The sequence below is a fragment of the Halichondria panicea genome, chromosome 1 (genome assembly GCF_963675165.1).
Source record: "Halichondria panicea chromosome 1, odHalPani1.1, whole genome shotgun sequence".
NCBI classification, from domain to species: Eukaryota; Metazoa; Porifera; class Demospongiae; order Suberitida; family Halichondriidae; genus Halichondria; species Halichondria panicea.
Window position 1 is genome coordinate 13,078,198 of NC_087377.1, and position 23,597 is coordinate 13,101,794.

Sequence of the window (23,597 nt, forward strand, 5' to 3'; positions counted from 1 at the left end):
AAAAAGAATCAACTCACTTTCTTTGAATTCCTTGGACCGTCATGCCTCAGCTCACTGTAGTCTCCCTGAGCAGTGACACATACACTACTGTAACACACTGAGTTTATGATCTTACCTGAAGTCCCGACATTTCCACAACATCTTCATTGAGCTCATCTGATTTCTGTCTCCTCAGTAACAGCAGGGCAATCACCACAATGACCACGAGGCACACAACCACCAGTATACCACCAACAACACCACCTACTACTATAGGTCCAATGCCAGTACCTGGGGGTGATATAATTATGTACAGAGCAATGTAAAACTAAACAAGTTTATATATAAACATCACCTTCAGTCCTAACTACACACATGATTGCTTCGGGTTCAGTGCTCCATTCTCCAGCATTATTGCAAGTGATGGTGTTGGGCCCAGTCAGTGAGAGTTCATTGTCACACTGGTAAGTCAGCACTGTTCCCTCCAACACTGTCTCGTTCAACCTTTTGTAGTTCACTATAGTCCCGTTTAAGGGCTCGTCAGGAACAGTGCAGTTGACTAAAATTAGATCAAGGATTGGAAACGGTCGATATTCTGCGATACAACTGTACTGTATTACCTGGACTCACTCTGCATACCAAGCTCCCAGGATTCTCCACCCACTCTCCCCTACCCCCTACATCAGTGCATGTGCTGGTCCTCACATCAAGGGGGAACAGTCCATCATCACAGCGATAGATGACCTGTGAACCCAGTGAGAAGGGTGGTGTTTCCATACCATTGATGTCCACAGTGCCATTGTACGGTACTGTTGGAGAGTCACAGGTGACCGAGGGATCTAATAAGGTCACCATAGAAATATGTACACATTCAATCTGTTATGTATGATATCTATACCTGTAACTGGACTGCTGCAGTCAAAGGTCCCAGGGTCAGGAGACCACCCACTACTGCCACAGGTTGAGGTTATCACTTCACTGTCTCTGCAAGTGAAGGTGAGCATGGATCCACCAATAGTGACAGGAGGTGTGTTGGTGATAGTCACATCAGCAGCAGTAGACGGTGTGGGGCACACAACTGCATTAAGGAGGAGGAATTATATAGTATTAGCTATATAAATCATGACTGACTTAGATCCATAATTAAACTCTCTTGGCTCATTCCTGCACAGTTGTCAGCTCTGATAGTCACATTGTAGAGAGTGTTGTAGGAGACAGTTATCTGTGCCGAGATGGCCTCCACGGTGACTGGTGACCCGGACAAAGGTGTTGGGGAGATAGTAACGACATAGTTGACAGACACACTGCCAGTAGAGGAGGGAGGGCCCCACTCCAGGGTAGTATTAGAGTAGCTGGGTTGGTTTAGAGTGAAGGAGACTCTTGGACTCAAGGGAGGGGAGGGTGGATCTGTGTGTGTGTGTGCATTATACAGGGTGTCTTACAGGATTTTGAAGTAGAGGGGGGAAGTAACAAAAGTAACCAGAAAATTTTGCTACCCTGTTAGTATGTAAAATTGCCAGCTATGGACACTCAGGTCATACATGAATGCACATTTTAGGGGGGGGGGGGAGAAATTGGATCTAGGGGGGGATATCTCCCCTTCCCCCCTGTACAAAACCATGGCACATCATACACTGCATGCACTGTATTATTCGTTTCACGGAAACCAGGCAACGCCCAAACTCTGTCATTCTCATTCATCAACCACTCACCAGCAACAGTAATGGGAAGAGGACCTTCTCGTGAGCTAGCCCCAATACACTCCACCATAAAACCCTCCACAATGGAGGCCTCGGACAGTGAAGTGAGAGTGGCAGTGACATTATTTTCACTCGTGTCATTGCGAACACCACGGAATGCTGGAATACCTTCTGTGGCATCATCATTATTAAAACGTAAAAATATGCTGAACCGGGCCCCTTGCAGTGGAGTGATATCCCATTGTATAAAGCTACCAGGCAGAGTGCAGGTGAAGGTGACAGTGTCATCAGGACAAGCCACAGTGGGGGTTATTGTCAAATAAGCTGCTTTGTGTAACATTGTTTAATAATAATTTATTATATACATCTACCTACCTTCCCCTCGGCATGACCAACTTAAAATAAGCAACGCTAGAGTGACAGCAATCTGTAGATCTGATGATCTTGCATTCATCTCTGCTACTCTCTCTCTCTATATATTAGGTCTGCACAAAAACCATTCGCTACTAGTACTCTCTCTCTATATTTAATATTTAGATCGAAGGTCTGCACAAAAAAAGAATGGTTTCCATATGCTGACTCGAATTATGATCGCCCTCTATATCTTTTCTTTGCAGTCGATCCCAGGCCGCACTTCCCAGGCCGGTGAAGGAGGCTAGCTCATGGTAGCCTCCTTCACAAAGGCCTCAAAAAGGAGGAGAGCAAAGAAGAGAGGCCTGGGATCGAGGCTAAGCTCATGGGTGCTTCTACTCTATACATAGTCTCATGAATCAGCCGCACCTTTGGTGTCAGTCTGAGCACTCTTTATGTGAAGTCATTTCACAATGGAATGTATTACGTCACTATACAAGCTGACAAAACCATAAAAATGCAACCACATCCGCTATCTCTGCTCAGCCACATCACTGCTTGCTGCTCAACCGCATGTAACGTTTCACTATTTGCTGCCTCCTATTCAAGTCACCTGATGCTTGTGAGCAATCTCATTGGTCACGTTGGAAATCCACTGTGGCCCATGAGTTCACGTAAAGAGTGCTCAGACGGACACCAAAGGTGCGGCTGATTCATGAGACTACTCTATACGGTGGCCCAGAGAGTTCACAGAGTACGATTGACCTTCGCTAGTAGACAGTACAATTTACCTTCGCTAGTAGAGAGTTGACCGCTAGTGGACAGTACGATTGACCTTCGCTAGTGGACAGTACGATTAACCTTCGCTAGTGGAGAGTAAAAGTGACCTTCGCTAGTGGGCAGTACGATTAACCTTTGCTAGTAGAGAGTATGATTAACCTTCGAGTGGAGAGTTCTAGTAAAAGCTCACCTTCTAGCTAGAGACCTTTACCTATGTACGTAGGGGGGTGCTGACCTTATATTTGACCTTTGCTACACACAGATGCTATCTAAAGAGCCATGTGTGGCCTGCTTTGCAGGGCCGTAAGAAGATTTTTAAGTGGGGGAGGCAGAAAAAAGGAATGGATCCTCTCCTTGCGACGCAGGGGGTGGGTCCCTCCCGTCCCGCCGGAGGCGAACTTTTTACATTTTGAGAGATAAACAGCTAGGAGAAAGATACATAAATGAAATGATCTGCATGTGAGCTGAGAGCTATACGCAAAATAATTTATTCGACGTGTGTTAGTGGAAGCAAAGTCACGAGCAACTGCTTCAAAGTCAAGCGAATCAGTTAGCTACTTGTGTATATAAAGTAAGAATAGACGCTGGGGATTCATCGAGCTTCGTAAGAAGAAGGTCTTAGTTCGCCTATACCTCATTCATATAATGGGCAGGCTGAGGTAGTACTGAAGAGAAAAAAGAATGAATATTGTGCCATAATGAGCTCTAGCTATATAACTTTCAGCTGCATGTGGATCAACTTACTTTAGTTACTGTACAGTGTTGTTGCAACAAACCACATGCATTTAACCATAATAACAGGACTGTGATCTGCTGGACTCTGCAGAGGAGCCCCACCCCATTTCACTGTCTGAAAGCCAGGGGGGCTCTGCCCCCCTGGTTTACAGAGTGGGTGGGCAGTTTCCCCCTAGCCCCCCTGGTTCTTACGGCCCTGCTTTGGACAGCAGGCACAACACTAGATGTCCTAGTGACTCACTAGCCCAGTAGGCTACAGTTGAACAGTAAGCAATTAAGCTGCATGGTTGCTTATTTGTGTGCATGTTGGCGCGGCCGGAGGCCGGGAGGCATGCATAAAACATTTGAAACACATGCTTTGGTTCCAAGTTTACATTAATAAGTGCATGCACCTTCTGTATATTATACATACAGAAGGTATTGATTTATATACCATGGTACAGAGACTATTAATGCACATTTAATGTAAAACTTATAACAGAAATTATGGTCAGGGAAGTGAAGTGAAGTGAAAATTTATCATGTATAGTGAGGTTGCATGTATTATTGTATCCCACGTTTCTTCCTCTGGAAACTCTCAGCTGAAAAGTAATAACATTGTTATTAGATTATAATGCTTACTTATTCCTCCTTTTTATATACCTTTTACCTTCTTACAAGTAGATGAGTCTAGTGCCACAGTAGTTAGTGTATATGGTGCATTGTGAGTATACTTACCTTAGCGGGTAATTTTCGTGGGGTAAAATAATTATTCGTTCAACTCGAGAAAAGGTGGTTTTCGTGAGTCGTTTAGTCGCGTGGCTGCACGGCCGGCATTCCTATGTTCCGATAAGCCACGCCTACGTTAAAATTTTGTGGAGGTCAGCCTGCCCACGAATATTTTACCCCACGAAAATTACCCGCTATACGGTATTGTCGTGATAGTGTGGTTGGACTCCGCCCAACTATTTCGGTACGTGAATGTGAACTCGACTATACTACTGCACTGCACCACACTGTAATTTTTAGCGTACAAGATTTCAAAAACTATTATACCACAATGCTTCATTCCCCACCTAGTACCTATGGATTAATTATGATGTGCAAAACCAAGATGACATTTGTAGCAACATTAGCGGTAAGTTGCTGTAGGTACATGTATTATAATATATTTTATATTTTTAGTTATTGAGTTGCATCTATCGATGTCAGTCCCACTACCCCCCCCCCCGTGTGGCATAGTGGGGACATACCGTAAAACCTCTATTTAAGGCAACCATCTAAATATGCGACACTTGGACATTTCGCCCATATTATAACACCATATAAATTCATTTTTTGTGTACATTAAAACTCTACTTTCGCAAAACGTAATTATTTAAAAGTGTCGCCTTAAATCGAGGTTTTACGGTAGTTAAGTTAGGATTTGATTCAGCAAGTAATCCCGAGGTGCGGGATAGGGTGGGCAATTTGACTTCCTCAATATACAAACTTTCAACAGTAATATCTAGCCGCGTGTAGTCAAATCCCGATGTTGTTAAGTGGGCCTGGGGGGGGGGTATGGGAGGGGAAGTGGGGATTTTATTTCAACCAGGCTCCCAGAAGTGGGGCAGTTGATATTGATGTAACCTGGAATGACAGCTTATCGGAAGCCACGCCTTTAATCTTTGCATGTTATAGCAGATACTTCTAATTAAAGAACAATTGTCGTGGACTTAATTTTCGTGTAGGATTACTAACCCACAAAATCAGCACCCCTTGAAAATTTCGCGCTATACTCATAATTATAACTTGTTGCCTGAAGTTGATCCATGGTTAACTTCAGTCAACAGATTGCCTGAGTGATCAAATTTGTTATTATTACTAAACCATACTACCTATGCCGTCATAATTATCTGAACACGTATCAAAGTGGCCATTTGTGAGTGGCAGAGATTAGTGAACTGATCAAGTTGTATGTAGTTTAAGGTAGTTAAACGTAGTTAACGAGGGAGCGGCCTTACCTCGAGGTAAGGGGCACACAGACATACAGGCGTGCCCCTTCTTGCTAAGCTACCGCGCATGCGTAGCCTACACGTGCAAGTACACCTGCTTACAGAACTGTCTCACGAGCACACTGGCTGCTGCTCAATTTTCGAGCCTTCCCCCCCCCAGTCGGTTACCACCTATCACCTATTTCCATCTGACGATGTGATTACCGGGAGGGGGCTGAATGAGGGCCCCTCAAAAATAACTGTTATTTCAATACCCTGTTATAGTATGTAAAATTGCCAACTCAGTCCTACAACTAGTACCTGAATGCAAAAAGGGGGGGAAATTGGAGTTAGGAGGGGGATATCCCCCCTTTCCCCCCCTGTATGACACCCTCTCAGGACTCCCCCAAAACCTAACCACAGTCATGTGACCTTCGACTTCTAGGGCGACAGAGTCCACGGGACACCTGACTCCAGCTTAGACCCGGTACTGCCAAAATGTTAATAATATCCGCGCACCGGATATGACACTCTAGTTATTGCAACACTCTTGTGACCGTAGTTAAATGAAGAGAGACCCTGCTTTTACTATACCGTATAGCGGCAAATTTTCGCGTGTGCACATTTTCGCTATTTCGTTCCAGAGCCCTCAGCAGACATTTTCGTGGGTTTTACTTTTCAATGCTAGGAAATCACACCATAGATATATAAGAAGGGAGAGGGATGGGAAACGCTACATAAATAGCATTGACGATCCGCGTTTCAGTCAATGTTTTCTTCTTTATTTCCTCCAGCCCATGCTTTTAGCTAGTACTAGGCTATAAACTAGCTACTGAGCTCCATGTATTAGCAATGGCTAGTGGAACAGTCACAACAAGGTAGCAGCAATAGTTAGTGAGACCCCTCCAGGCAGTAAAAAGCAGCTTGGACAGGCAAATTCTTGAGAGGAGCTCTGTCTGTATTGTTGAGTATTCTAGTACAGTCACAGACATGATAGGAAATGTAGCAAAGTTCTGTCGTAAATTATTGTGCCGATACGATGAACCAACTATCAATGAATACAAAGAGACATTTACCTACATTCAATCATTGATATAACTTTCTAAATGAGTACACAAAAAGTATGCTTGTCAAAACCAGAACATTACTGACCAACCTAAAGCCAAGTAGCTTTGATTTTACTTGCATACAATGCCCAGCTACTTAAGAAAGAGGGAATCATTAATATTTTGGGCTGTAGTCACAGCCTCTCCTTGTAGAAGGTACACAAAGCCACTAGATAACCGAAACGATAATACTTGGTGAGATACACAACGCTTCTATAGGAGGCGTGGATGCTCAGCACAGGACTAAAAGTCCCAGTGGGGAGCTGTGAATGATAGTAATAACATTTCCCGCTTGGTTGGCGGGGTGTCTAAAGGCGAAACGTGGATCAACTTTTGGCATTACACAGAAGTGATTGTGCGCACGTGCTCCGTTTCCCATCCCTCTCTCTTCTTATATCTATGATCACACCCACCAATAGCTTTGCATGTGAAATACTGGTGTGTGGGAGTTTATCCATTTTCGCGTTAACTTCTCTGCCCTCGAAAAACGCAAAATGTTGCATCCCACGAAAATTTCCTGCTATACGGTATAAAGTCCAATCATTAATCCATTTTTCAGACTCTATTTCAATAATTTAGTCCTTAGTGCCGTAACCAGTAGAACAGAGCTAAGGCCACTCCAAATCAATTACTTGTTTCTCATCCCCCTGCCGTACCTACTTTGAGCCTGGTCAATTTACCTTGAAAACATACCGGTTGCTCATCACAAGTTGACCTTTGACCTGCTACTAGCGTGATTTAGTCAAGCACGTGATCTAGCACATAGCCATAGCTAGCTATAGTATCAAAAGAAGACTGGCTGCTAATTATCTTGCAAAAGAAGGTCTGCGTGATTACAGACACTCCTGCAGACACTCATAGTACATTTGTACACTACTGGTCTACTGTATATGATGCCTGAAACTTCAGCAACTAATTTTAAAACCAACTATTAAAACAGGAAGTGACTTCATAATTAATAGACCACAACTTCTGGTACCGGCCTGCCGGTGCACTATTTTTATGCCTCGAGGCGTAGCCGCACGAGGGATACGGTAAAGCTGACTGTGTGTGTGTCTGTGTGTCTGTCTGTCTGTGTGTCTGTTCCAGCTGTAACTGCTCAACGGTTGCAATGCGACGAAAGCTAACAGCTTCTATAAGGCTTCTAGCCACGTTCTCTTGGATTTTGATTCGTGGATTAGCAAACTAAAGCTTCTTTCTCGAGTTATGGCTAGTTTGACTCACATTGAAGGCTGTTGCAGTCTCTTCAGAATCTTTCATAGCATCATCTGTCCGCACAAACTTTCTATTCAACATATGAGTTAGCCTTGCACTAAAGCGCTAGCTTTTTGTTGGCTACAATACTCAGAAAATATCTGTTAAAACAGCTAGCTAAGCTAGCATGCAGTAGCCATTTGTGAAATTGATCTCTTTGGACACACCCTTTAATTATTCCAGTGGATGTAATGCGCATGCGCGCTCATTCCCATGTGTGAGAAAATAATATCCAATCCAGATCCAGATCCTCCTGGCAGAATCATCTTTGTCTTGAGGGCCTGGTAAGCCACAAAACACTACCATATATTACAATATAGATAACAATATGCATGTACACAGGTCTTTTCTTCTTAGATATTATATACACTGAACTACAGATCCTGGAAGAATCAATTTTCTTCTTTCTTGAGGTCCTGGTAAGCCATATAATACAATAAATAACAACAATAGATGCATGTAAATAAGTCTTTTCTTCTCAGTGACTTTATATAGATAAGCTAACTTTAATAAATTCATTATAGAAACTAATAATTATAACACGGCGAGAGGCATTAGCACAGCGCCAGCTTGAACACTAGTTACCACTATTTTTAAAGATCAGGGTACAAGTAATAGTTGTACCATGGATATCAAGGGTGTATTGGATTTGCCTCCAAGGGAATACATACAACTGCTTGAGGTACAGTAGAACCTCGATTATCCGGACACCTTGGTTCCAGAGGCAGCCCGGATAACTGAATATACCGTATAATCGAATAGATAAACCACGCCTTGATCCACCCACTTTATTGATAAACAGCGGCATGGTTGTCTGCGTATGCGCATGCGCAGAAGATAAGCAGACCTGTCTCCATAGTAACAGCTGCAATGCGCATGCATTCCAAGGACACGCCCATTTTCTAAACAGAAACTTCCAAGCCAGATAATCGAGGTTACCTTGAGCAGCTGTAGCAGTCTACACACACACACACACACACACAAACACACTACCGTATACCTCGCTTGCGCATGCGCACCGAGGCATAATAACAATGCACACGCAGATATCCATGGTACAGGTAGCTTGTAATGAACACATATTGCAATTAGAAGCTGTTATCCAACCCATTTACAACTGAGTAGTAGTAAACACTCTTTGATCTCTGCCGTGCATGCACTGTGCACATTTTGTGTGGTGTGCTTGCACTTCACAAACCACATTTACAACTTTAGACACCCACTTCCAATAGGGTCGGTGAATCTGATTGGATATTGACTTCACAATGTGATCCAAGTGTGTCACAGTAGTGTCCTAAGGGGTGTGTCGGCAAGTTACAAGAAATTAAGAATGGCTACTAAAATAGCTAGCTTCTTTAACAGCTCTTTCTGACTATTGTAGCTAACAAAAAGCTAGCGCTTTAGTGCAAGGCTAACTTATAATTATGTTGAATAGAAAGTTTGTGCGAACAGATGATGCTATAAAAGATTCTAAAGAGGCCTTCAATGTGAGTCAAATAGTCATAACTCGAGAAAGAAGCTTTAGTTTGCTAATCCACGAATCAAAATCCAAGAGATCGTGGCTAGAAGCCTATAGAAGCTGTCAGTTTTTGTTGCATTGCAACCGTTGATCAGTTACAGCTGGAATACACACACACACACACACACACACACACACAGTCAGCTTTACTGTATCCCTCGTGCGGCTACGCCTCGAGGCATAATGAAAGAATCACAATGCCTACCCAGACTGCACTGAGAGTGAGATGGGGTGAGGCTGCTTGCTTGCAACTGGCTAGGTTGAAAAAGTCTGAGAAATCTGTGCTCCAGAATTCCATGTTCATGTTGCGGTAGCCTCGAATCCACGCTGATCAAAATATCGTATAGCAGGAAATTTTCGTGGAGGTGCAAAATTTCGCGTTTTTCAAGGGCAGATCGATCGAGTAGTTAACGCGAAAATTAAAACTGGTATAAACTCCCACGCACCGGTATTTCAGTATTTCACATGCAAAGCTATTGGTGGGTGTGGTTTCCTGGAATTGAAACGCGAACATTTGCACCCGTGAAAATTTCCCGCTATACGGTATATGCGTATTTTAATCGACGTGGATTCGAGGCTAATGTTGCAGTAGCATGCAGGTGCAAACCAGAGGAGGTTGGCCATGAGTCATTCCTAAAGTCTCTGCTCACATTACCATAGATACCGAACAATTCTAAAAAGTTATGGCTACTCTTGCTTTGCTGAGCTTATAACACCAAAGAAAGAAAGAAGGAAGAGACAAACAAAAAGGAGAGCTTGCCTTTCTAAGTCGCGTGACGGTAGACAAGTGGTAGACAGGTGAAAATGAACGTGGGCAATCACTAACTGGGCGGAGCCTGACAGAGCAAAAAGCTACAGCATGCCTACGCATTGCAAACTCTAACATAAAAGCTGTTAGCATCCTAGATAGTGCGCCAGAATCAAGTGTGGAGACATCGTAGACAATATCTAGATCTAGATCTCATTTATTTTCCTGGGTTCAGAACAGACCCACTTGACTAGTAGATACAGCAGTATAGTCTACTCTAGTCTTTCTAGTCTTTTATACTTACTCTACTGACTAAAGGTCTCACGAAGGCTGTTCCTCCAATTTTCCTCTTCTTAATTATTGATCTTATTGTGACAAAGAACAGAAAAAGGAGGGCCTGCGAAGGAGGCTATATTATATATGTATCTATATTACAGTAGACGCTTGCTGTTCCGTCTCTCTGAAGTACAGCCACCTCGATATACCGGCCATTTGGTTTGGCATGGATTGCTAGCTAGATGTTTACTGCACAACTCACCCTAAAGTATGGTCACTCGCTATTCCGCATACTGGCCAGTGCTGGCTGCCCCAAACTATAGGTTTCAATGTAATTTTATACATTTGTTACGGCCAGATATGGCGTTTTAGGTGTGGTTTGGTAGTATTACACTTAATAGTGAGCAGAATGATTCGATCATTATCCTCGAGACAAGAACAAATTAGTCATTAGATTCGAGGTAAGGTCGTTTTTAAGCCTTGGCTATTTCCTGAAATACAGCCACCTCGCTATTCCGGCCAAGCTGCACTGTCCCAAGGGTGACCGGAATAACGAGAGTCTACTGTATCCTACAGTTTGACCAATGAGATAAATTAGTGGTGACGTAAGTGTGATATAAGAAGCTTAGCAAGTCTGGAAAAGCTTGGAGCTACATGTTCTTAAAACAATGAACAGAAACAAGAAAACTTAGCTAGCTAACTCGATCAGTCCAAAAGGGGGCGGGGCTCACTTACTGGTGTGCAATTAATAATGCCGTAATTATTGTTATGAGCATGCGCAGTGAGCTAGTGAAGCCATGAGCAGTGATAACTGCATGGGACCATCCCCACAACAATTCAACATGTAAAAACATGGTATGAATTGGTATGAATTACACTGAAAATTATACTCGCGCGTTTAATTATTGTGAATTCCCCCAAAATTTGCAATGCCCCCATGTTTTGTCCCGGAAATTTGGCTGGGAAAGTTGCCAATCAGATTGCGAAGGGTATAAAATTTTATGTTTGTGTGTACCTATACCCACAAATTTATTATCGCAGCATGCAGCTGCAAAAAGCCTGCTATTCCGCGAAAAAATAACCTTTTCCAGTGGTCTTTCCGTGAAAGTTTGTATATACCGTATGCTCCCACAGTTGTAAGTTTGTTTTCCCAGCCTGTGTTGTAATAATAAGTATAATGAATAATGACTGACCGAAGCAGAATCAATAAATCTTCTTTACTTGGCCTTAGCAGTATCTTATTCCATTTACTCGTGCACAGCAGCAGCTCAAAGTCTTCTGTGGTTCTTGCGAAAGCTTATAAAAGTCTTGTTATGACTTTCTAGACACTTGTGGTATGTATACCTACCATGCCTCATACGATGCTCAGGAGTGTGTATAAAGGCCCTTTGCTACGGTAAACATATAGACCAGGAGAAGTGCTGAGTGAGCATGATTGGACCCTAACTCAGCACTTTTCCTAGTCTTAATCTGCTCAATACATATAGCACTGGAATGCTTTGGCCAGGCGACAATGCTGTATAAATGTGTGATTTGTAGGCCATTATAAGTATAATTGTTATATTCTTGTTTAGGTGGTGACGTTTTATATTGCTGCACCAGTTATTGGTAAGTACAGTAGTTATGGCTGTCCATCCCCATTCATTCAACTATCTTGTTTTTCATGTCTAGGTCAGGTGGAGTACATTAATTCAGATTTGAATTCTGCCGGCCGTAACTTTTCTTGTTCTAATGAAGTTGTCACATATACTTGCAGAGGGCAAGGAGGCACTCTCTTTGTAGATTCTCCACCATTGTTTAATCATCCTTTCGGCAGTACCGGTCCTGTTCCAAACGCTCAAGTATTCCCCTCTGCTCCAAATGTTGTTCTTAATCTTATAAACAGATTTACAAACTTGTCGGGTACATATTATGATGTTAGTCTTCAAATCGGAGTATCGAGTGATGTGCGGATTAATGTTTCATGTTCTACGGATGTTCCTGGCCCTCTGAATGATTTTGTATTACCATTGATCCACGAGTGTGAGTTTCTCTAGTAATATGAGTAATTGTTAGCTGGTAATTCCGGGGGACAAAATTTTCGTGGTTGGAGCTCAGACAATGAATATTTACCCACGAATGAAGCGACTGCCTACATTTACCTGCAGTGCAAGCAGCAACTACGAAAATATATTCCACGAAGTGACTAAATATTGCTCAACCACGAATGTTTTGTCCCCGAAAATTGCCAGCTGTACGGTATTACATTATACCCGATAGAAGGTATTTTGAGGTTGCGTATTTACTAATGTACCACGAAATTTATACCCACGAATTATTAATTTTGGTTGTCCACAAAAATCGGCAAAACCCTTTTTAATAGTATTCCGCAAAAGTTTATACCCTCTTGCTATACGGTATTGCATTCTTAGAGTGCAATATGCATAAGTACTTGTCCCGAATTAGCCAGCTAGATTTAGTACCCCTGTTTCTTGTCCCGAAAGGAAAATTCAAATATCCAGGAAGGGTTATGCAGGCATGAAGGCATGAAGCACCGCGCAGTGCCGCAAATCTTTTACGGAAGCATAGATAATTTAGACAATAGAAGCCTATTTAGCTATATATACGAACAGAAGCATATGCATGAGGAGATGGAGCGACTTACTATGCATAATAATTATTGCGGACTCAATATCGTCTAACCACATTTCCATGTGCTGTACATGTGCGGCTGATAACGCAGCTCTTAGCGGTTTAACATAGTTCCATCTCCTCCTCATGTGCTCCTGATACAAACGAGTGTGCAAGCGCACGCTTGCTAATGCCTCTCGCTATGTTTTTGCTTTCGCTCAAAAGTATTAGAGTGTACGTTTTGCAATGGGCTTTGATTGTTTCACAAGAAAGGGGTATCCACAGTTAATAGTGCATACTGATTGTGCCTGTAGCCAAGGCATAGTCAGTATAGTCTGTGAGATAAACGACAGAATTCAATCACAGAGAGTAGTATCTATAACAAGCAGTCTAAAAAGAGTTTAATCAATAAAAGCACCGCGGGTGCTGATGTCTCGGTGGAGATGCCAAGGCTACATAACATAAAGTTACTAATAGCTTTTATACACATGATAAACAATTGCTGCATGCAAAAACTCAGGAATGGGTAATGATCGACCGTGATTGTTGTTAAAAACTATCGATGCCAAAAGTTCAAGTTTAAATTAATGGCTGCATTAGCAGAGCCTTTGCAGCTCTCTTCTCACTCTTGCAGCTACCAATAGCTAGCGTTCTAGTGCAGAGCTAACTACTAAGTAGAGTAGCAACACTCGGTAAACAAGTTTGGCTACGTGCTCTTCTGAAAAGGCTGTAATGGCTCCAAGTAGGCATAACTCGAGAACGAAGCATTATTTTGTAAATCCACGAATTAAAATCCAAGTGAACATGACTAGAAGCCTATAGAAACTCTTGATTCATCCTTGGAGCAGCTGTAGCAATCTACACACACACACACACACACACACAAACACACACAAACACACTACCGTATACCTCGCTTGCGCATACGCACCGAGGCATAATCACAGAGAGTAGTATCTTATAACAAGCAGTCTAAAAAGAGTTTAATCAGAGAATTCAATCACAGAAAGTAGTATCTATAACAAGCTGTCTAAAAAGAGTTATAAAAAAAGGTTAGTTTGTGGCTTACCAGGACCTCAGAAGATTTTGCCAGGATCTGAGGTTCAAAATGGATTCTCTTACACGTGGTATTGAGCGCGCATGCGCATTACATCCAGGAATAAGGGGTGTGTTTGCAAGTTCAATATAATGGCTACTAAAATAGCTAGCTTCTTTAGCAGCTCTTTCTGACTCTTGTAGCTAACAAAAAGCTAGCGCTTTAGTGCAAGGCTAACTCATAAGTTGAATAGAAAGTTTGTGCGAACAGATGATGCTATGAAAGATTCTGAAGAGACTGCAACAGCCTTCAATGTGAGTCAAACTAGCCATAACTCGAGAAAAAAGCTTTAGTTTGCTAATCCACGAATCGCTAGAAGCCTATAGAAGCTGTTAGTTTTCGTCGCATTGCATCGTTGAGCAGTTACAGCTGGAACAGACACACACACAAACAGACACACACACAGTATAAGCTTTACCGTATCCCTCGTGCGGCTACGCCTCGAGGCATAACAAGAACTAGTTGATAGATTTAAGCCACATAATAGCTCTCAAAGTCTGAGACCTTAGTTGTTTAACCCTTTCCCGGCTTTAATTAAAACAAAATAATACAGAATAAATACATGTTTTTCTTTAAAAATCCATATCTTATGAACCGTACATTGAAATCACTCGTAACTATTTCCTACAGGTAGCCCAGACCCCGGGGGTACCATGACATCATCATCGTTACCTAGCAACTGACCACCCCCAACTAATTAGCGATTGTTTACAAACATTCACAATTATGTACACAAACAATATTATACGAAGGCACAAAGTGACTATAGACACTAAGTAAGTGTTCTCAATGTTCTCACGGTGACATAGTTCGATCAGGATCTGCCGAAACTTCTCTGCGAGGTCGTATCAGCAGACGCCCTTTTCCCGGGAAACGTTCTTCACCTACACACACGTTTACAAGTTCAATGGTGGCTCATGATATCCACTGCTGTACTAACTAGCCTAAGCAAACCTATACTGAAGCTATCCTGAAGCTATCAGAATACAGTAGGTTGTACAAATGCTACTCTAGACTTACCAGATCCAGAAACTTGGTCCAGCTCCTTCAGGCTCCTCAGGCTCTTTATTTTTTAGCTTGAGGTAGCTTCCTACCTAGCTACGATCCCAGTCACTGTCCTCTCACTCTACAAGGCCATAAGCATCGATATTCTCACTGTCTAGCAGCTCTAGAGCCCCACTGAGGTTGTACTACAAAGATCTTGAAGTCATCATCAAACGGTCACTTTTCTTTCGACAGTACTGCACAAAGCGTACCTCAAAGCAAGATGTTGAAAATACCACGTGAAAGAGCAGCTCAATGCGCATGTGCTGGTACCTACAGCGTGCGCATAGCTCCAACACAGCCTGCACAGCAAATTTTTGAAAAATCTCGGTCCGCTGGACGACATATGTCGTCCAAAGCCGGGAAAGGGTTAAGCTTACTCCCACTATAACAATTTGCTGTTCTAAATTAATCCCCCTAAACCCACCACCTCATGTTTTCATGGACATTTTTTTTTTTTAATATGTTGTAGCTGGAAAACGGTCACTACAATAGAAAGCTAGAATTGTGATTGGTTTGTTGTCCCTGGCCCTGTTAGCTAGCTGACTCTGGGATCCATACAGGAGCAATACTTCTAGGCTTCTTTGCTGTGATCCTAGTCCACAGTGCATACCGTATATGCTCGATCAGAGGCCGATCTTGTATAAAGGCCACACTCAAATAGTAGCCTCCCTTGCTAACATTTAGTAGCCGCTCTCAAATAGTAGCCTCAGTGAACTTTGACTCTAGCATTTCTGTACGTGGCAGCCAAAAAAATTATTGATACTAGCAGCTAGCTACATGTACATAGCTACTAGGCAGCTTGTTAGTGTGCTACTTGACATTACCATTAGCTATAATAAGCTATTTCTGTCCTTCCCTGTATCAAGGGCGTATACAGAGAAGAGGGCATGCAACTCATTATGTGCCGTACGTACTCATCCGACTTCGTATCAAAGACCGGATATACAATCCAGTATACGGACGGGAACAAATGGGCGGTGTTATTTACGGAGTTATAATTATGGGCGTGTACATCAGAGCTAGCTAGCTAGCTAGCTAGCTGCCTTGCATGCTAAAGCGCTAGCTAGTCTAGCTATTTTAGAGAAGTGTCATGACCAGTCCTAGTCCAGCCAGGTCCAAGACAACCCCTTCGAGAGGGAAGTTAAGTGCTGGGCGTATTGTTAAGAAGTACCAGAGACTCAGGAAGACAGGTAGGTTTCATCTTCTTGGCGTTGCAACTGTTGGATGGTTTGCCTTTGCCTTTGACACTGCTAGTACGAGCCATACTGCTGCTGAGAACTAGTTCTATCCATGCTGCAATCGAGCTAGCTAGCTGCAGATATAAAAAAAGATCTTGATTTACCTTGTGCGGTCAAATGTTATGCGTAGGCGTTTTTGTGGGCAGTTCTAAAAATAGCTCAATACGAAGTCGGATGATTCTGAGAATAGGGTGAGTTGCATGCCCTCTTCTCGCCCTTGCCTGTATGCAATGCATCTAAAAAAAAAAAAAAAAAGACTCCCTCATGGCAGAGTTCAAGTTTATGCAGGTGAAAAGAACTTTTGATGACAAACTAATGGTTGTTGAATTAGCTGGAGCTAATAAACGCTGCTCTTGAACAGTGGCCTCTCTCGAATTGTAGCCAGCCGCCTCTTCTAGCAAAAGAAACATTTAGTAGCCGCGGCTCCTGATCAAGCATATACGGCAGGGTTCAGCCCACACTGATTGGGGGTGGTTAGATCCGACCATGCACCGTTCTCTTCAATCCGACCACCACTTACCTCTCTCCGACCAGTTGCTAATCTACTTTTGCTTATAGCATGCTCAGTAGGAGGCCACACTACACACGTGGCTGAATCTCCACGATCTAGGAGTGATAATTATGAATACATGTAGATCTAGTTCAGATAAGACTTGATGACAGTGAATCTAGCATGCAGTGGTGATGCATGGATCTGAGACTATGCAAGCCTCCTCAAAGAAGACAGCAGCCATCTGGTGCAAGCTAATGCACTGATTCTGCATGCTGCTATTAGTATCAGCAACTGATGCAGAATCAGTGCATGAGCTTCTATGACTCAAAGTAAGGCCACTCCAAGTGATACTCTGGTTTCTGGTCCACCGCCCGCATCAGATTTTATTCTTGGATTTCTATCTCATTATTGGATTTCTATCTCATTATTTCTACTACGCATGCGCATAATGGTCCATGTGGTACAAAATAGTGTGATAATGATATTCATTTGCAAAATAATGAGATTCATAAGGTAAACTTGATAAAGAAAAGCCGCCCGCCCGCATGCAATTAGAAAAACTTCAGGACCAGAAACCAGAGTATCACTTGGAGTGGCCTAAGCAAAAAGTAAGCAAGGAAAGAAGAGCATTGGCTAAAATAAGTATAGCCTATGTAGGCCATAGGATTTTTTTGTGTGTTGTTGTATGCTTTTTGTGTTGTATGCCAGAAGCACATTACAGAAGGAGCGTCTAACTGTGCATGGGTTCGGAAATCGCATCTCGTGTGCTTTCCTAAACGCCGCATTGCCTTATAAGAAAAGTGTGTAAGTACTGTGTACATAAATTACAGACCGCGGTCAGCCTGTGAATATCATTATAAACGGATTTTGTATGTAGTGCAGCAGCAGGAGAGCTAGGTTGAGCCAGAAAGAGCTAAAATGAATAGCTAGATCTTTGATGGATGTTGGTATATATCATGGAAGAGACTGTCATCGGTGAGGTACAGAAAGTTCTAAAATAGGAGCATATCCAGTCACTTTGTACAGAGAAAGTTTGCTAGACTTAGACTAACACATACTAGGCGTTTTGTTTTTGCAGTAGGGGGGGTTCTTAGAAGAGAGACAGGCCTATAGCTAGCTAGCTAGCTGTAGCTTTTCACTTTTATTGACCTATGCTTGGTAAAAGTGCACCGTCAGCTCAATTAGCATTCGCCCGCAGACCCACTTAGTGGTTTTGCATATAAGGTCATGCTTTGCAAACTTCCATGAGATGCAATTCCCGAGGTGAGACGCTCCTTCTGTAATGTGCTCCTGGTGCCACTAAAACCCTGTTCTCAAATGTTTCAGCATCTGGTTTAGTTTTATTGTTCCTGAGTTTCTGTGCTAGGACAGTTACGTCATACATGATAACACCACTACATGCACTGTATTATATCATTCTTCTGGTTTCTTTGTAATCATGTCCCCAGCCGAGGGTTTGCACTTTAATGCTGTTCTGTCGTAAGTTTGCAGTTATTTATGTGTTATAGTGATGTTAGTGATGTCTTGTTTTCTTCAGGACCATGCGGAGACTATATTTATCAACTATCGCTAATTAGATCTATGACGAGTAATTCACATATACATACTAGACATGCCTCGCGCAGAGTTGTATTTAAGTATAATTTTAAGAGAAAATTAATAGAACAACAGCAAATTGTTATACCTCGAGGCGTAGCCGCACGAGGGATATGGTAAAGCTGTCTGTGTGTGTATTCCAGCTGTAAGTTATGGCTATTTGACTCACATTGAAGGCCTCTTCAGAATCTTTCATAGCATCATCTGTTCGCACAATTTTCTATTCAACATAAAAAATTATAAGTTAGCCTTGCACTAAAGCGCTAGCTTTTTGTTAGCTACAAGAGTCAGAAAGAGCTGCTAAAGAAGCTAGTAGCTATTCTTATAATTTCTTGTAACTTGCTGACACACCCTTTATTCCTGCGCATGCGCTCATTACCACGTGTGAGAGAATCCATTTTCAGAAATCAATGGTCTTGGTAAGCCACCAAACACTTGTACAATGATACCAGAATACAGTAGATGTGTGCACACAAGATATTGTGTACACAAGATATTGTGTACACAAGATATGTACTAGTTAATGCACTGTTGCAAGTGCTCTATGGATATTATTGGCCAAGTGGAAGTTCGAGAAGCTCATGTACATGATGCTTCGAGAACTTAGCAATACTAGCCTTTACTCGAGAATAAAGCCTTTGTTAGCAAGATAGCATTGCTAGAAGCTTATAGAATCAACTTAGCTGTACTCTCATTGCAACCATGGAGCAGTTGTAGTTATTATAAAATTCGATGGCTTAAAAATCAATTATTTTAACCACCAACCGTGCTCTAACTACCCCAGCCATGCTCTAACTACCAAACTGTTCCAAAAATGCCAACCACAGAATAATAGAGCACGGTCTGTGGTTACTACAGTTGTAGATCCTAGTCTATGGCATTTGTTACCCGAGACGCGCGTGGGCGGCCACGGGTATAGTAGTATGTTGGTTTGTTTGTCTGTTTGTTTGTCGCGAGTATATCTACTCACCTGGATGCCACAGCGCTGCGTTTACAGCATGGATAGCCTTCACACAACAATATCTTGGTTTAAGTAGTGGCAGATTTTGATGTTAAAGCTTCTTTGTCGAGCAAAAGCTAAGAAGCTTGAACAAGCTTGTGACTGGGTCTGCTTACCTGGATGATCTAGCACTGCGTTTACAGCATGGGTAGCCTCCACACAACAAGTTAATACTTTTGATAGTGGCAGCTTTTAGTGTTAATGCTTTGTTGTCTAATAAAAGCGAGCAAAATTTAGCTTGAACAGAACTTGTAAACTTCGCACTACCAGACCGCATCTTAAGTGGGTGCGTAGGTGTAGTGGTAAAAATGATATCAGCATACACACACGTGTGGTTTGTACCTCCAGCCCACATTTAATTTTATTCATGGCTAACAGTTTACATAACTACAAGTGTTAGTGACGGATTCAGTCCGAGATATAGAATGGAATGTGCGTGGGAGTTGCATACTCCTCTTCATACACTCCTGTTAAAACTAATAACTTATTGTGTGAAGACTATTCATGATGTAGACGCAGTGCTGTGGCATCCAGGTGAGCAAGCTCAGATCTGACAAACACAACTATACCTGCTGGCCGTGCAAGTCCAAACGACTACTATACCCGTGGCGGCTCACGCGCCTCGGATAATGATACTAATTACGTAAAACATGCAACAAAGTGATTCCCGAAATCCTTCCGTGCAACGGTAGAGGGCAGCGGTGCCTGACTACTCAACCACGATGAGTAATTGTGATCCTTCATATAATTATACAGCACGAGTGGAACCACCATCCGATGTGAGGAGTTTTTACACTGTTAAGTGTGCTGAGCTTATAGCAAGTCGATCAGTTCGTGTCTGGTGGACCCCACCTGCGAACTCCCAATTTGACATTGATTATTATCTTGTAAGAGTTTACAGGAACAGAGTGTTGTACACAACTATAACGTCTACTAACAATAGTCTGAATGTTAGCATTCCATTTGGAGCAATAAGTGCTGATGTTAGAAGTGTTTCCACTTGCGGCACTATCAGTGCTGCAGGAGCATCAACAGACGAATCAGTTAATGAAGGATGTCCAGGTTTGTTTGAAACAAATCCTCATGCATGAATCTAATTATCTTTGTTCCCTTTTGTAGAGTTTTATTTTGGTTTTTTGGTTCCAACACTAATCGGTTTTCTCCTCATCGTCACTGTTATCATACTGGTTATGTTTCTTGTGATAGCAAAGAGGAAGGTGAGCATAATAATTATTATAATAATAATAATAATTTATACATAAATTGTGTATGCGTGTACTGCCTTGATGTTAAATATCGACAGTTCACGCATGTGTACTTAGCCTTATTTTGCTCCTCTTGCAGATATCACTCTTGCAAGTAAATGATGAAAAGGTGTGTATGTATGTATATCTATTGATATGCATGTAACAATGTTGGCTGTATCAAAATGGTAGTATATATATATATATATATACAGTAGACTCTCGCTATTCCGGCTCTCTGAAGTACGGCCACCTCGATATACAGTAGACTCTCGCTATTCCGGCTCTCTGAAGTACGGCCACCTCGATATACCGGCCATTTGGTTTGGCACGGAATGCTAGCTATATGTTTACTGCACAAAACTCACCCTGAAGTACGGCCACTCGCTATTCCGTTTACTGGCTGTCCCAAACACATGCTAGCTATATGTTTACTGCACAAAACTCACCCTGAAGTACGGCCACTCGCTATTCCGTTTACCGGCCAGTGCTGGCTGTCCCAAACAAGGTTTTCAATGTAATTTTATACGTATATTACGGCCGGATATGACGTTTTGGGTGTGGTTTAGCAAATAAAATTGGATTACACTATATTGGATTACAAATTGGATTAGAATAGAGAACAGAATGATTCATTATCCTTTATTATCCTCGAGACAAGAACCGCAAAAGTAGTCATTAGAGATTCAAGGTAAGGTCGTTTTTAAGCCGCGGCTATTTTCTGAGCTACAGCCACCTCGCTATTCCGGCCAAGCTGCATGGTCCCAAGGGTGACCGGATTAACGAGAGTCTACTGTAATGATAATAACCTTTGCATAATTATGTTAAATCAGCTGTGGATTTTCTAAGAGTATGTAGTAGTAATTAGGCCTTGATAAATAATTATTATGCTTTTTTTCACCCATTATTCTATTCTTTAATTCTTGAAAATGTGCCTATTATTCACATAAAAAATCCGATTATTCTCATAAAAGTGCAAAAAAATGCGACATATTAATTATAGACATGGACATTGATGCCTATTATTCCCAATATTGTTTAGATGCCTATTATGCTTAAATTATTACGAGCATAATTTATCAGGGCCTAGTAGTAATTTATAATTTCATATTAATTTTGTCTCACTACTTTTATGTTTGATATTTCCCCAGGGCGAAGCTCTTGAACCACATCGACAGTCATCGCAATAAGGTAAATAATTATTATCTTTAATTCATCGACCCTACATGTAAGACTCCACACTGTATGCCAATACAATAATTGTTCGTTCTCGCTGTAGATTGTAAGAAGAATCTTTCAAGTCTGCAAGACTTAGTACACTGTTTAAGTATAACGGACTGTAGAGAATAACAGACTGTAGAGAGACTAATGTATTATAATTATAGGTGCTGTGTTAATGATGATAATATCTGTGCAAGCTTCGTTTCCCTCAAATAATGGCAATATGTATATACACGCTTCTCCAAAACCGGCCATGCAGCTAATTGCATGGAGCACAGCATATCTGACCGAGAGTCTACTGCCTCTACACTAATATGCCACACATACATAATACTTAAAAGGCACTTGTACCATGATGTGCTCCGACACTAAGGAATATCCATTGAAACCTCCACGGGTACAAATCCCATCCATGTACCCTGCTATAGGCGTACATTCATGTACCCTAGGGTATACATTGGCTGTGGTCAGCCTAAAGCCCACCCTCCACCCCATTCTTTTATAGATCACTACTGTGACACACTAGGATCACATTGTGAAGATAAATTCTTCAGTTTCCAATCAGATTCACTAAAACTACTGGACCACATTGGAAGTGGGTTGTAAATGTGGTTTGTCAAGTGCAAGCACACGCACACAAAATGCATGTGCACACAGTGCATGCACGGCAGGGATCAAACTACTACTCGGTATAAGTTATAAATGGCCATTCTATGTAGCACTTAATAACCAAGTCAATGTACTTTGCTGTTTTGACTCCACAGCAGGGAAAGAGAAAAGTTGACATAGAGTAATTCATTGTAAAGACAACGGACTTAGAGCTTGTCAGTGGTATAAACTTACTTCTCTAGAGTACCTCCCAGCCCCTGAGTGATCGCTAGTGGATAGGATAGCTAGAAACAGTTAAAATACAACACAGAACGATCAACCACGAAAATATTTGCGAGCGCGAATTCAACCTTTTACACAGGGCGGCCCGGTCGTTTCCAATCCCTCTTACTGTTCTATTTATGATTTATGATGAAACCCTAATGAACAGTATACCCCCAATGAAAAAGTATACCTCCTATTATGAAAAAAGTATACCATACTTCAATTTGGCACTAATATAGCGCCATACGAAAAAAAAGTATAATTTGTCTTTGTCATTCTCGATGTTTTAGAGCAACCCCATTAATCTTGAGTTGCTGGCTAATCATAGAAAATAATGGGGACCCTTGGGACCATGCAACTTGGCCGGAATAGCGAGGTGGCTGTATATATAGCTCAAGAAATAGCCGCGGCTTAAAAACGACCTTACCTCGAATCTAATGACTAATAATTTTGTGGTTCTTGTCTCTTTTTTATGAAAGATTTAGCAATTATACATAATTATACACAAATACACAAATAGCTACAAAGCTAGGGTGAAGTGAGTCCTATAACATACGTTTTAATAGTTACAACATGTCAACTAGATGTGAATACAGATGAGACTTAAATGAACTTATACTAGTACAGTCTACTAAAGTAAAGTCCTTGTGGCTAACCATAATTATTGTGACGCCCATGAGAAAACTGAAGTAGCCGAATAGCCGCGGTTAACGCAAATTTGTGTCATTAAGGAACTCTACTCTTATTTAATTTGTGGTAAGCTACAACCTTCCTGAGCT

The 23,597-nt window shown here is 41.9% G+C and overlaps 2 protein-coding genes and 1 long non-coding RNA gene across 4 annotated transcripts in view; 1 reads left to right on the forward strand and 2 right to left on the reverse strand.

Moving 5' to 3' along the window:
• Nucleotides 1-2,235, reverse strand: part of LOC135347994 (uncharacterized) — a 10,549-nt gene extending 8,314 nt beyond the window's left edge. The window contains exons 1-8 of one of the 2 annotated variants that reach the window (XM_064546175.1): nucleotides 2,055-2,235; nucleotides 1,692-1,850; nucleotides 1,111-1,386; nucleotides 878-1,057; nucleotides 600-818; nucleotides 335-538; nucleotides 116-270; nucleotides 18-65 (exon numbers count right to left, since the gene is read on the reverse strand). In XM_064546175.1, coding sequence (XP_064402245.1) covers nucleotides 18-65; nucleotides 116-270; nucleotides 335-538; nucleotides 600-818; nucleotides 878-1,057; nucleotides 1,111-1,386; nucleotides 1,692-1,850; nucleotides 2,055-2,133 — 1,320 coding nt within the window. In that variant the 5' untranslated portion in view covers nucleotides 2,134-2,235. Of the gene's footprint in view, nucleotides 1-17; nucleotides 66-115; nucleotides 271-334; nucleotides 539-599; nucleotides 819-877; nucleotides 1,058-1,110; nucleotides 1,387-1,691; nucleotides 2,004-2,054 lie in introns of both variants that reach the window. The other variant, XM_064546174.1, reaches the window with a different exon arrangement.
• Nucleotides 2,236-4,575: 2,340 nt separating this feature from the next.
• LOC135349323 (uncharacterized) lies at nucleotides 4,576-22,177 on the forward strand. Its single transcript, XM_064547852.1, has 8 exons — nucleotides 4,576-4,662; nucleotides 11,975-12,008; nucleotides 12,072-12,422; nucleotides 20,237-20,542; nucleotides 20,600-20,697; nucleotides 20,825-20,854; nucleotides 21,876-21,915; nucleotides 22,004-22,177. The coding sequence occupies exons 1-7, from the start codon at nucleotides 4,585-4,587 to the stop codon at nucleotides 21,912-21,914; spliced, it is 936 nt and encodes a 311-aa protein (XP_064403922.1). The 5' UTR covers nucleotides 4,576-4,584; the 3' UTR covers nucleotide 21,915; nucleotides 22,004-22,177.
• LOC135350437 (uncharacterized) lies at nucleotides 14,809-18,821 on the reverse strand. The gene is made up of 2 exons (XR_010399150.1): nucleotides 15,127-18,821; nucleotides 14,809-14,990 (listed from the first exon to the last, which is right to left on the reverse strand). It is a non-coding gene; the product is annotated as an uncharacterized LOC135350437 (long non-coding RNA).
• Nucleotides 22,178-23,597: the final 1,420 nt, after the last annotated feature.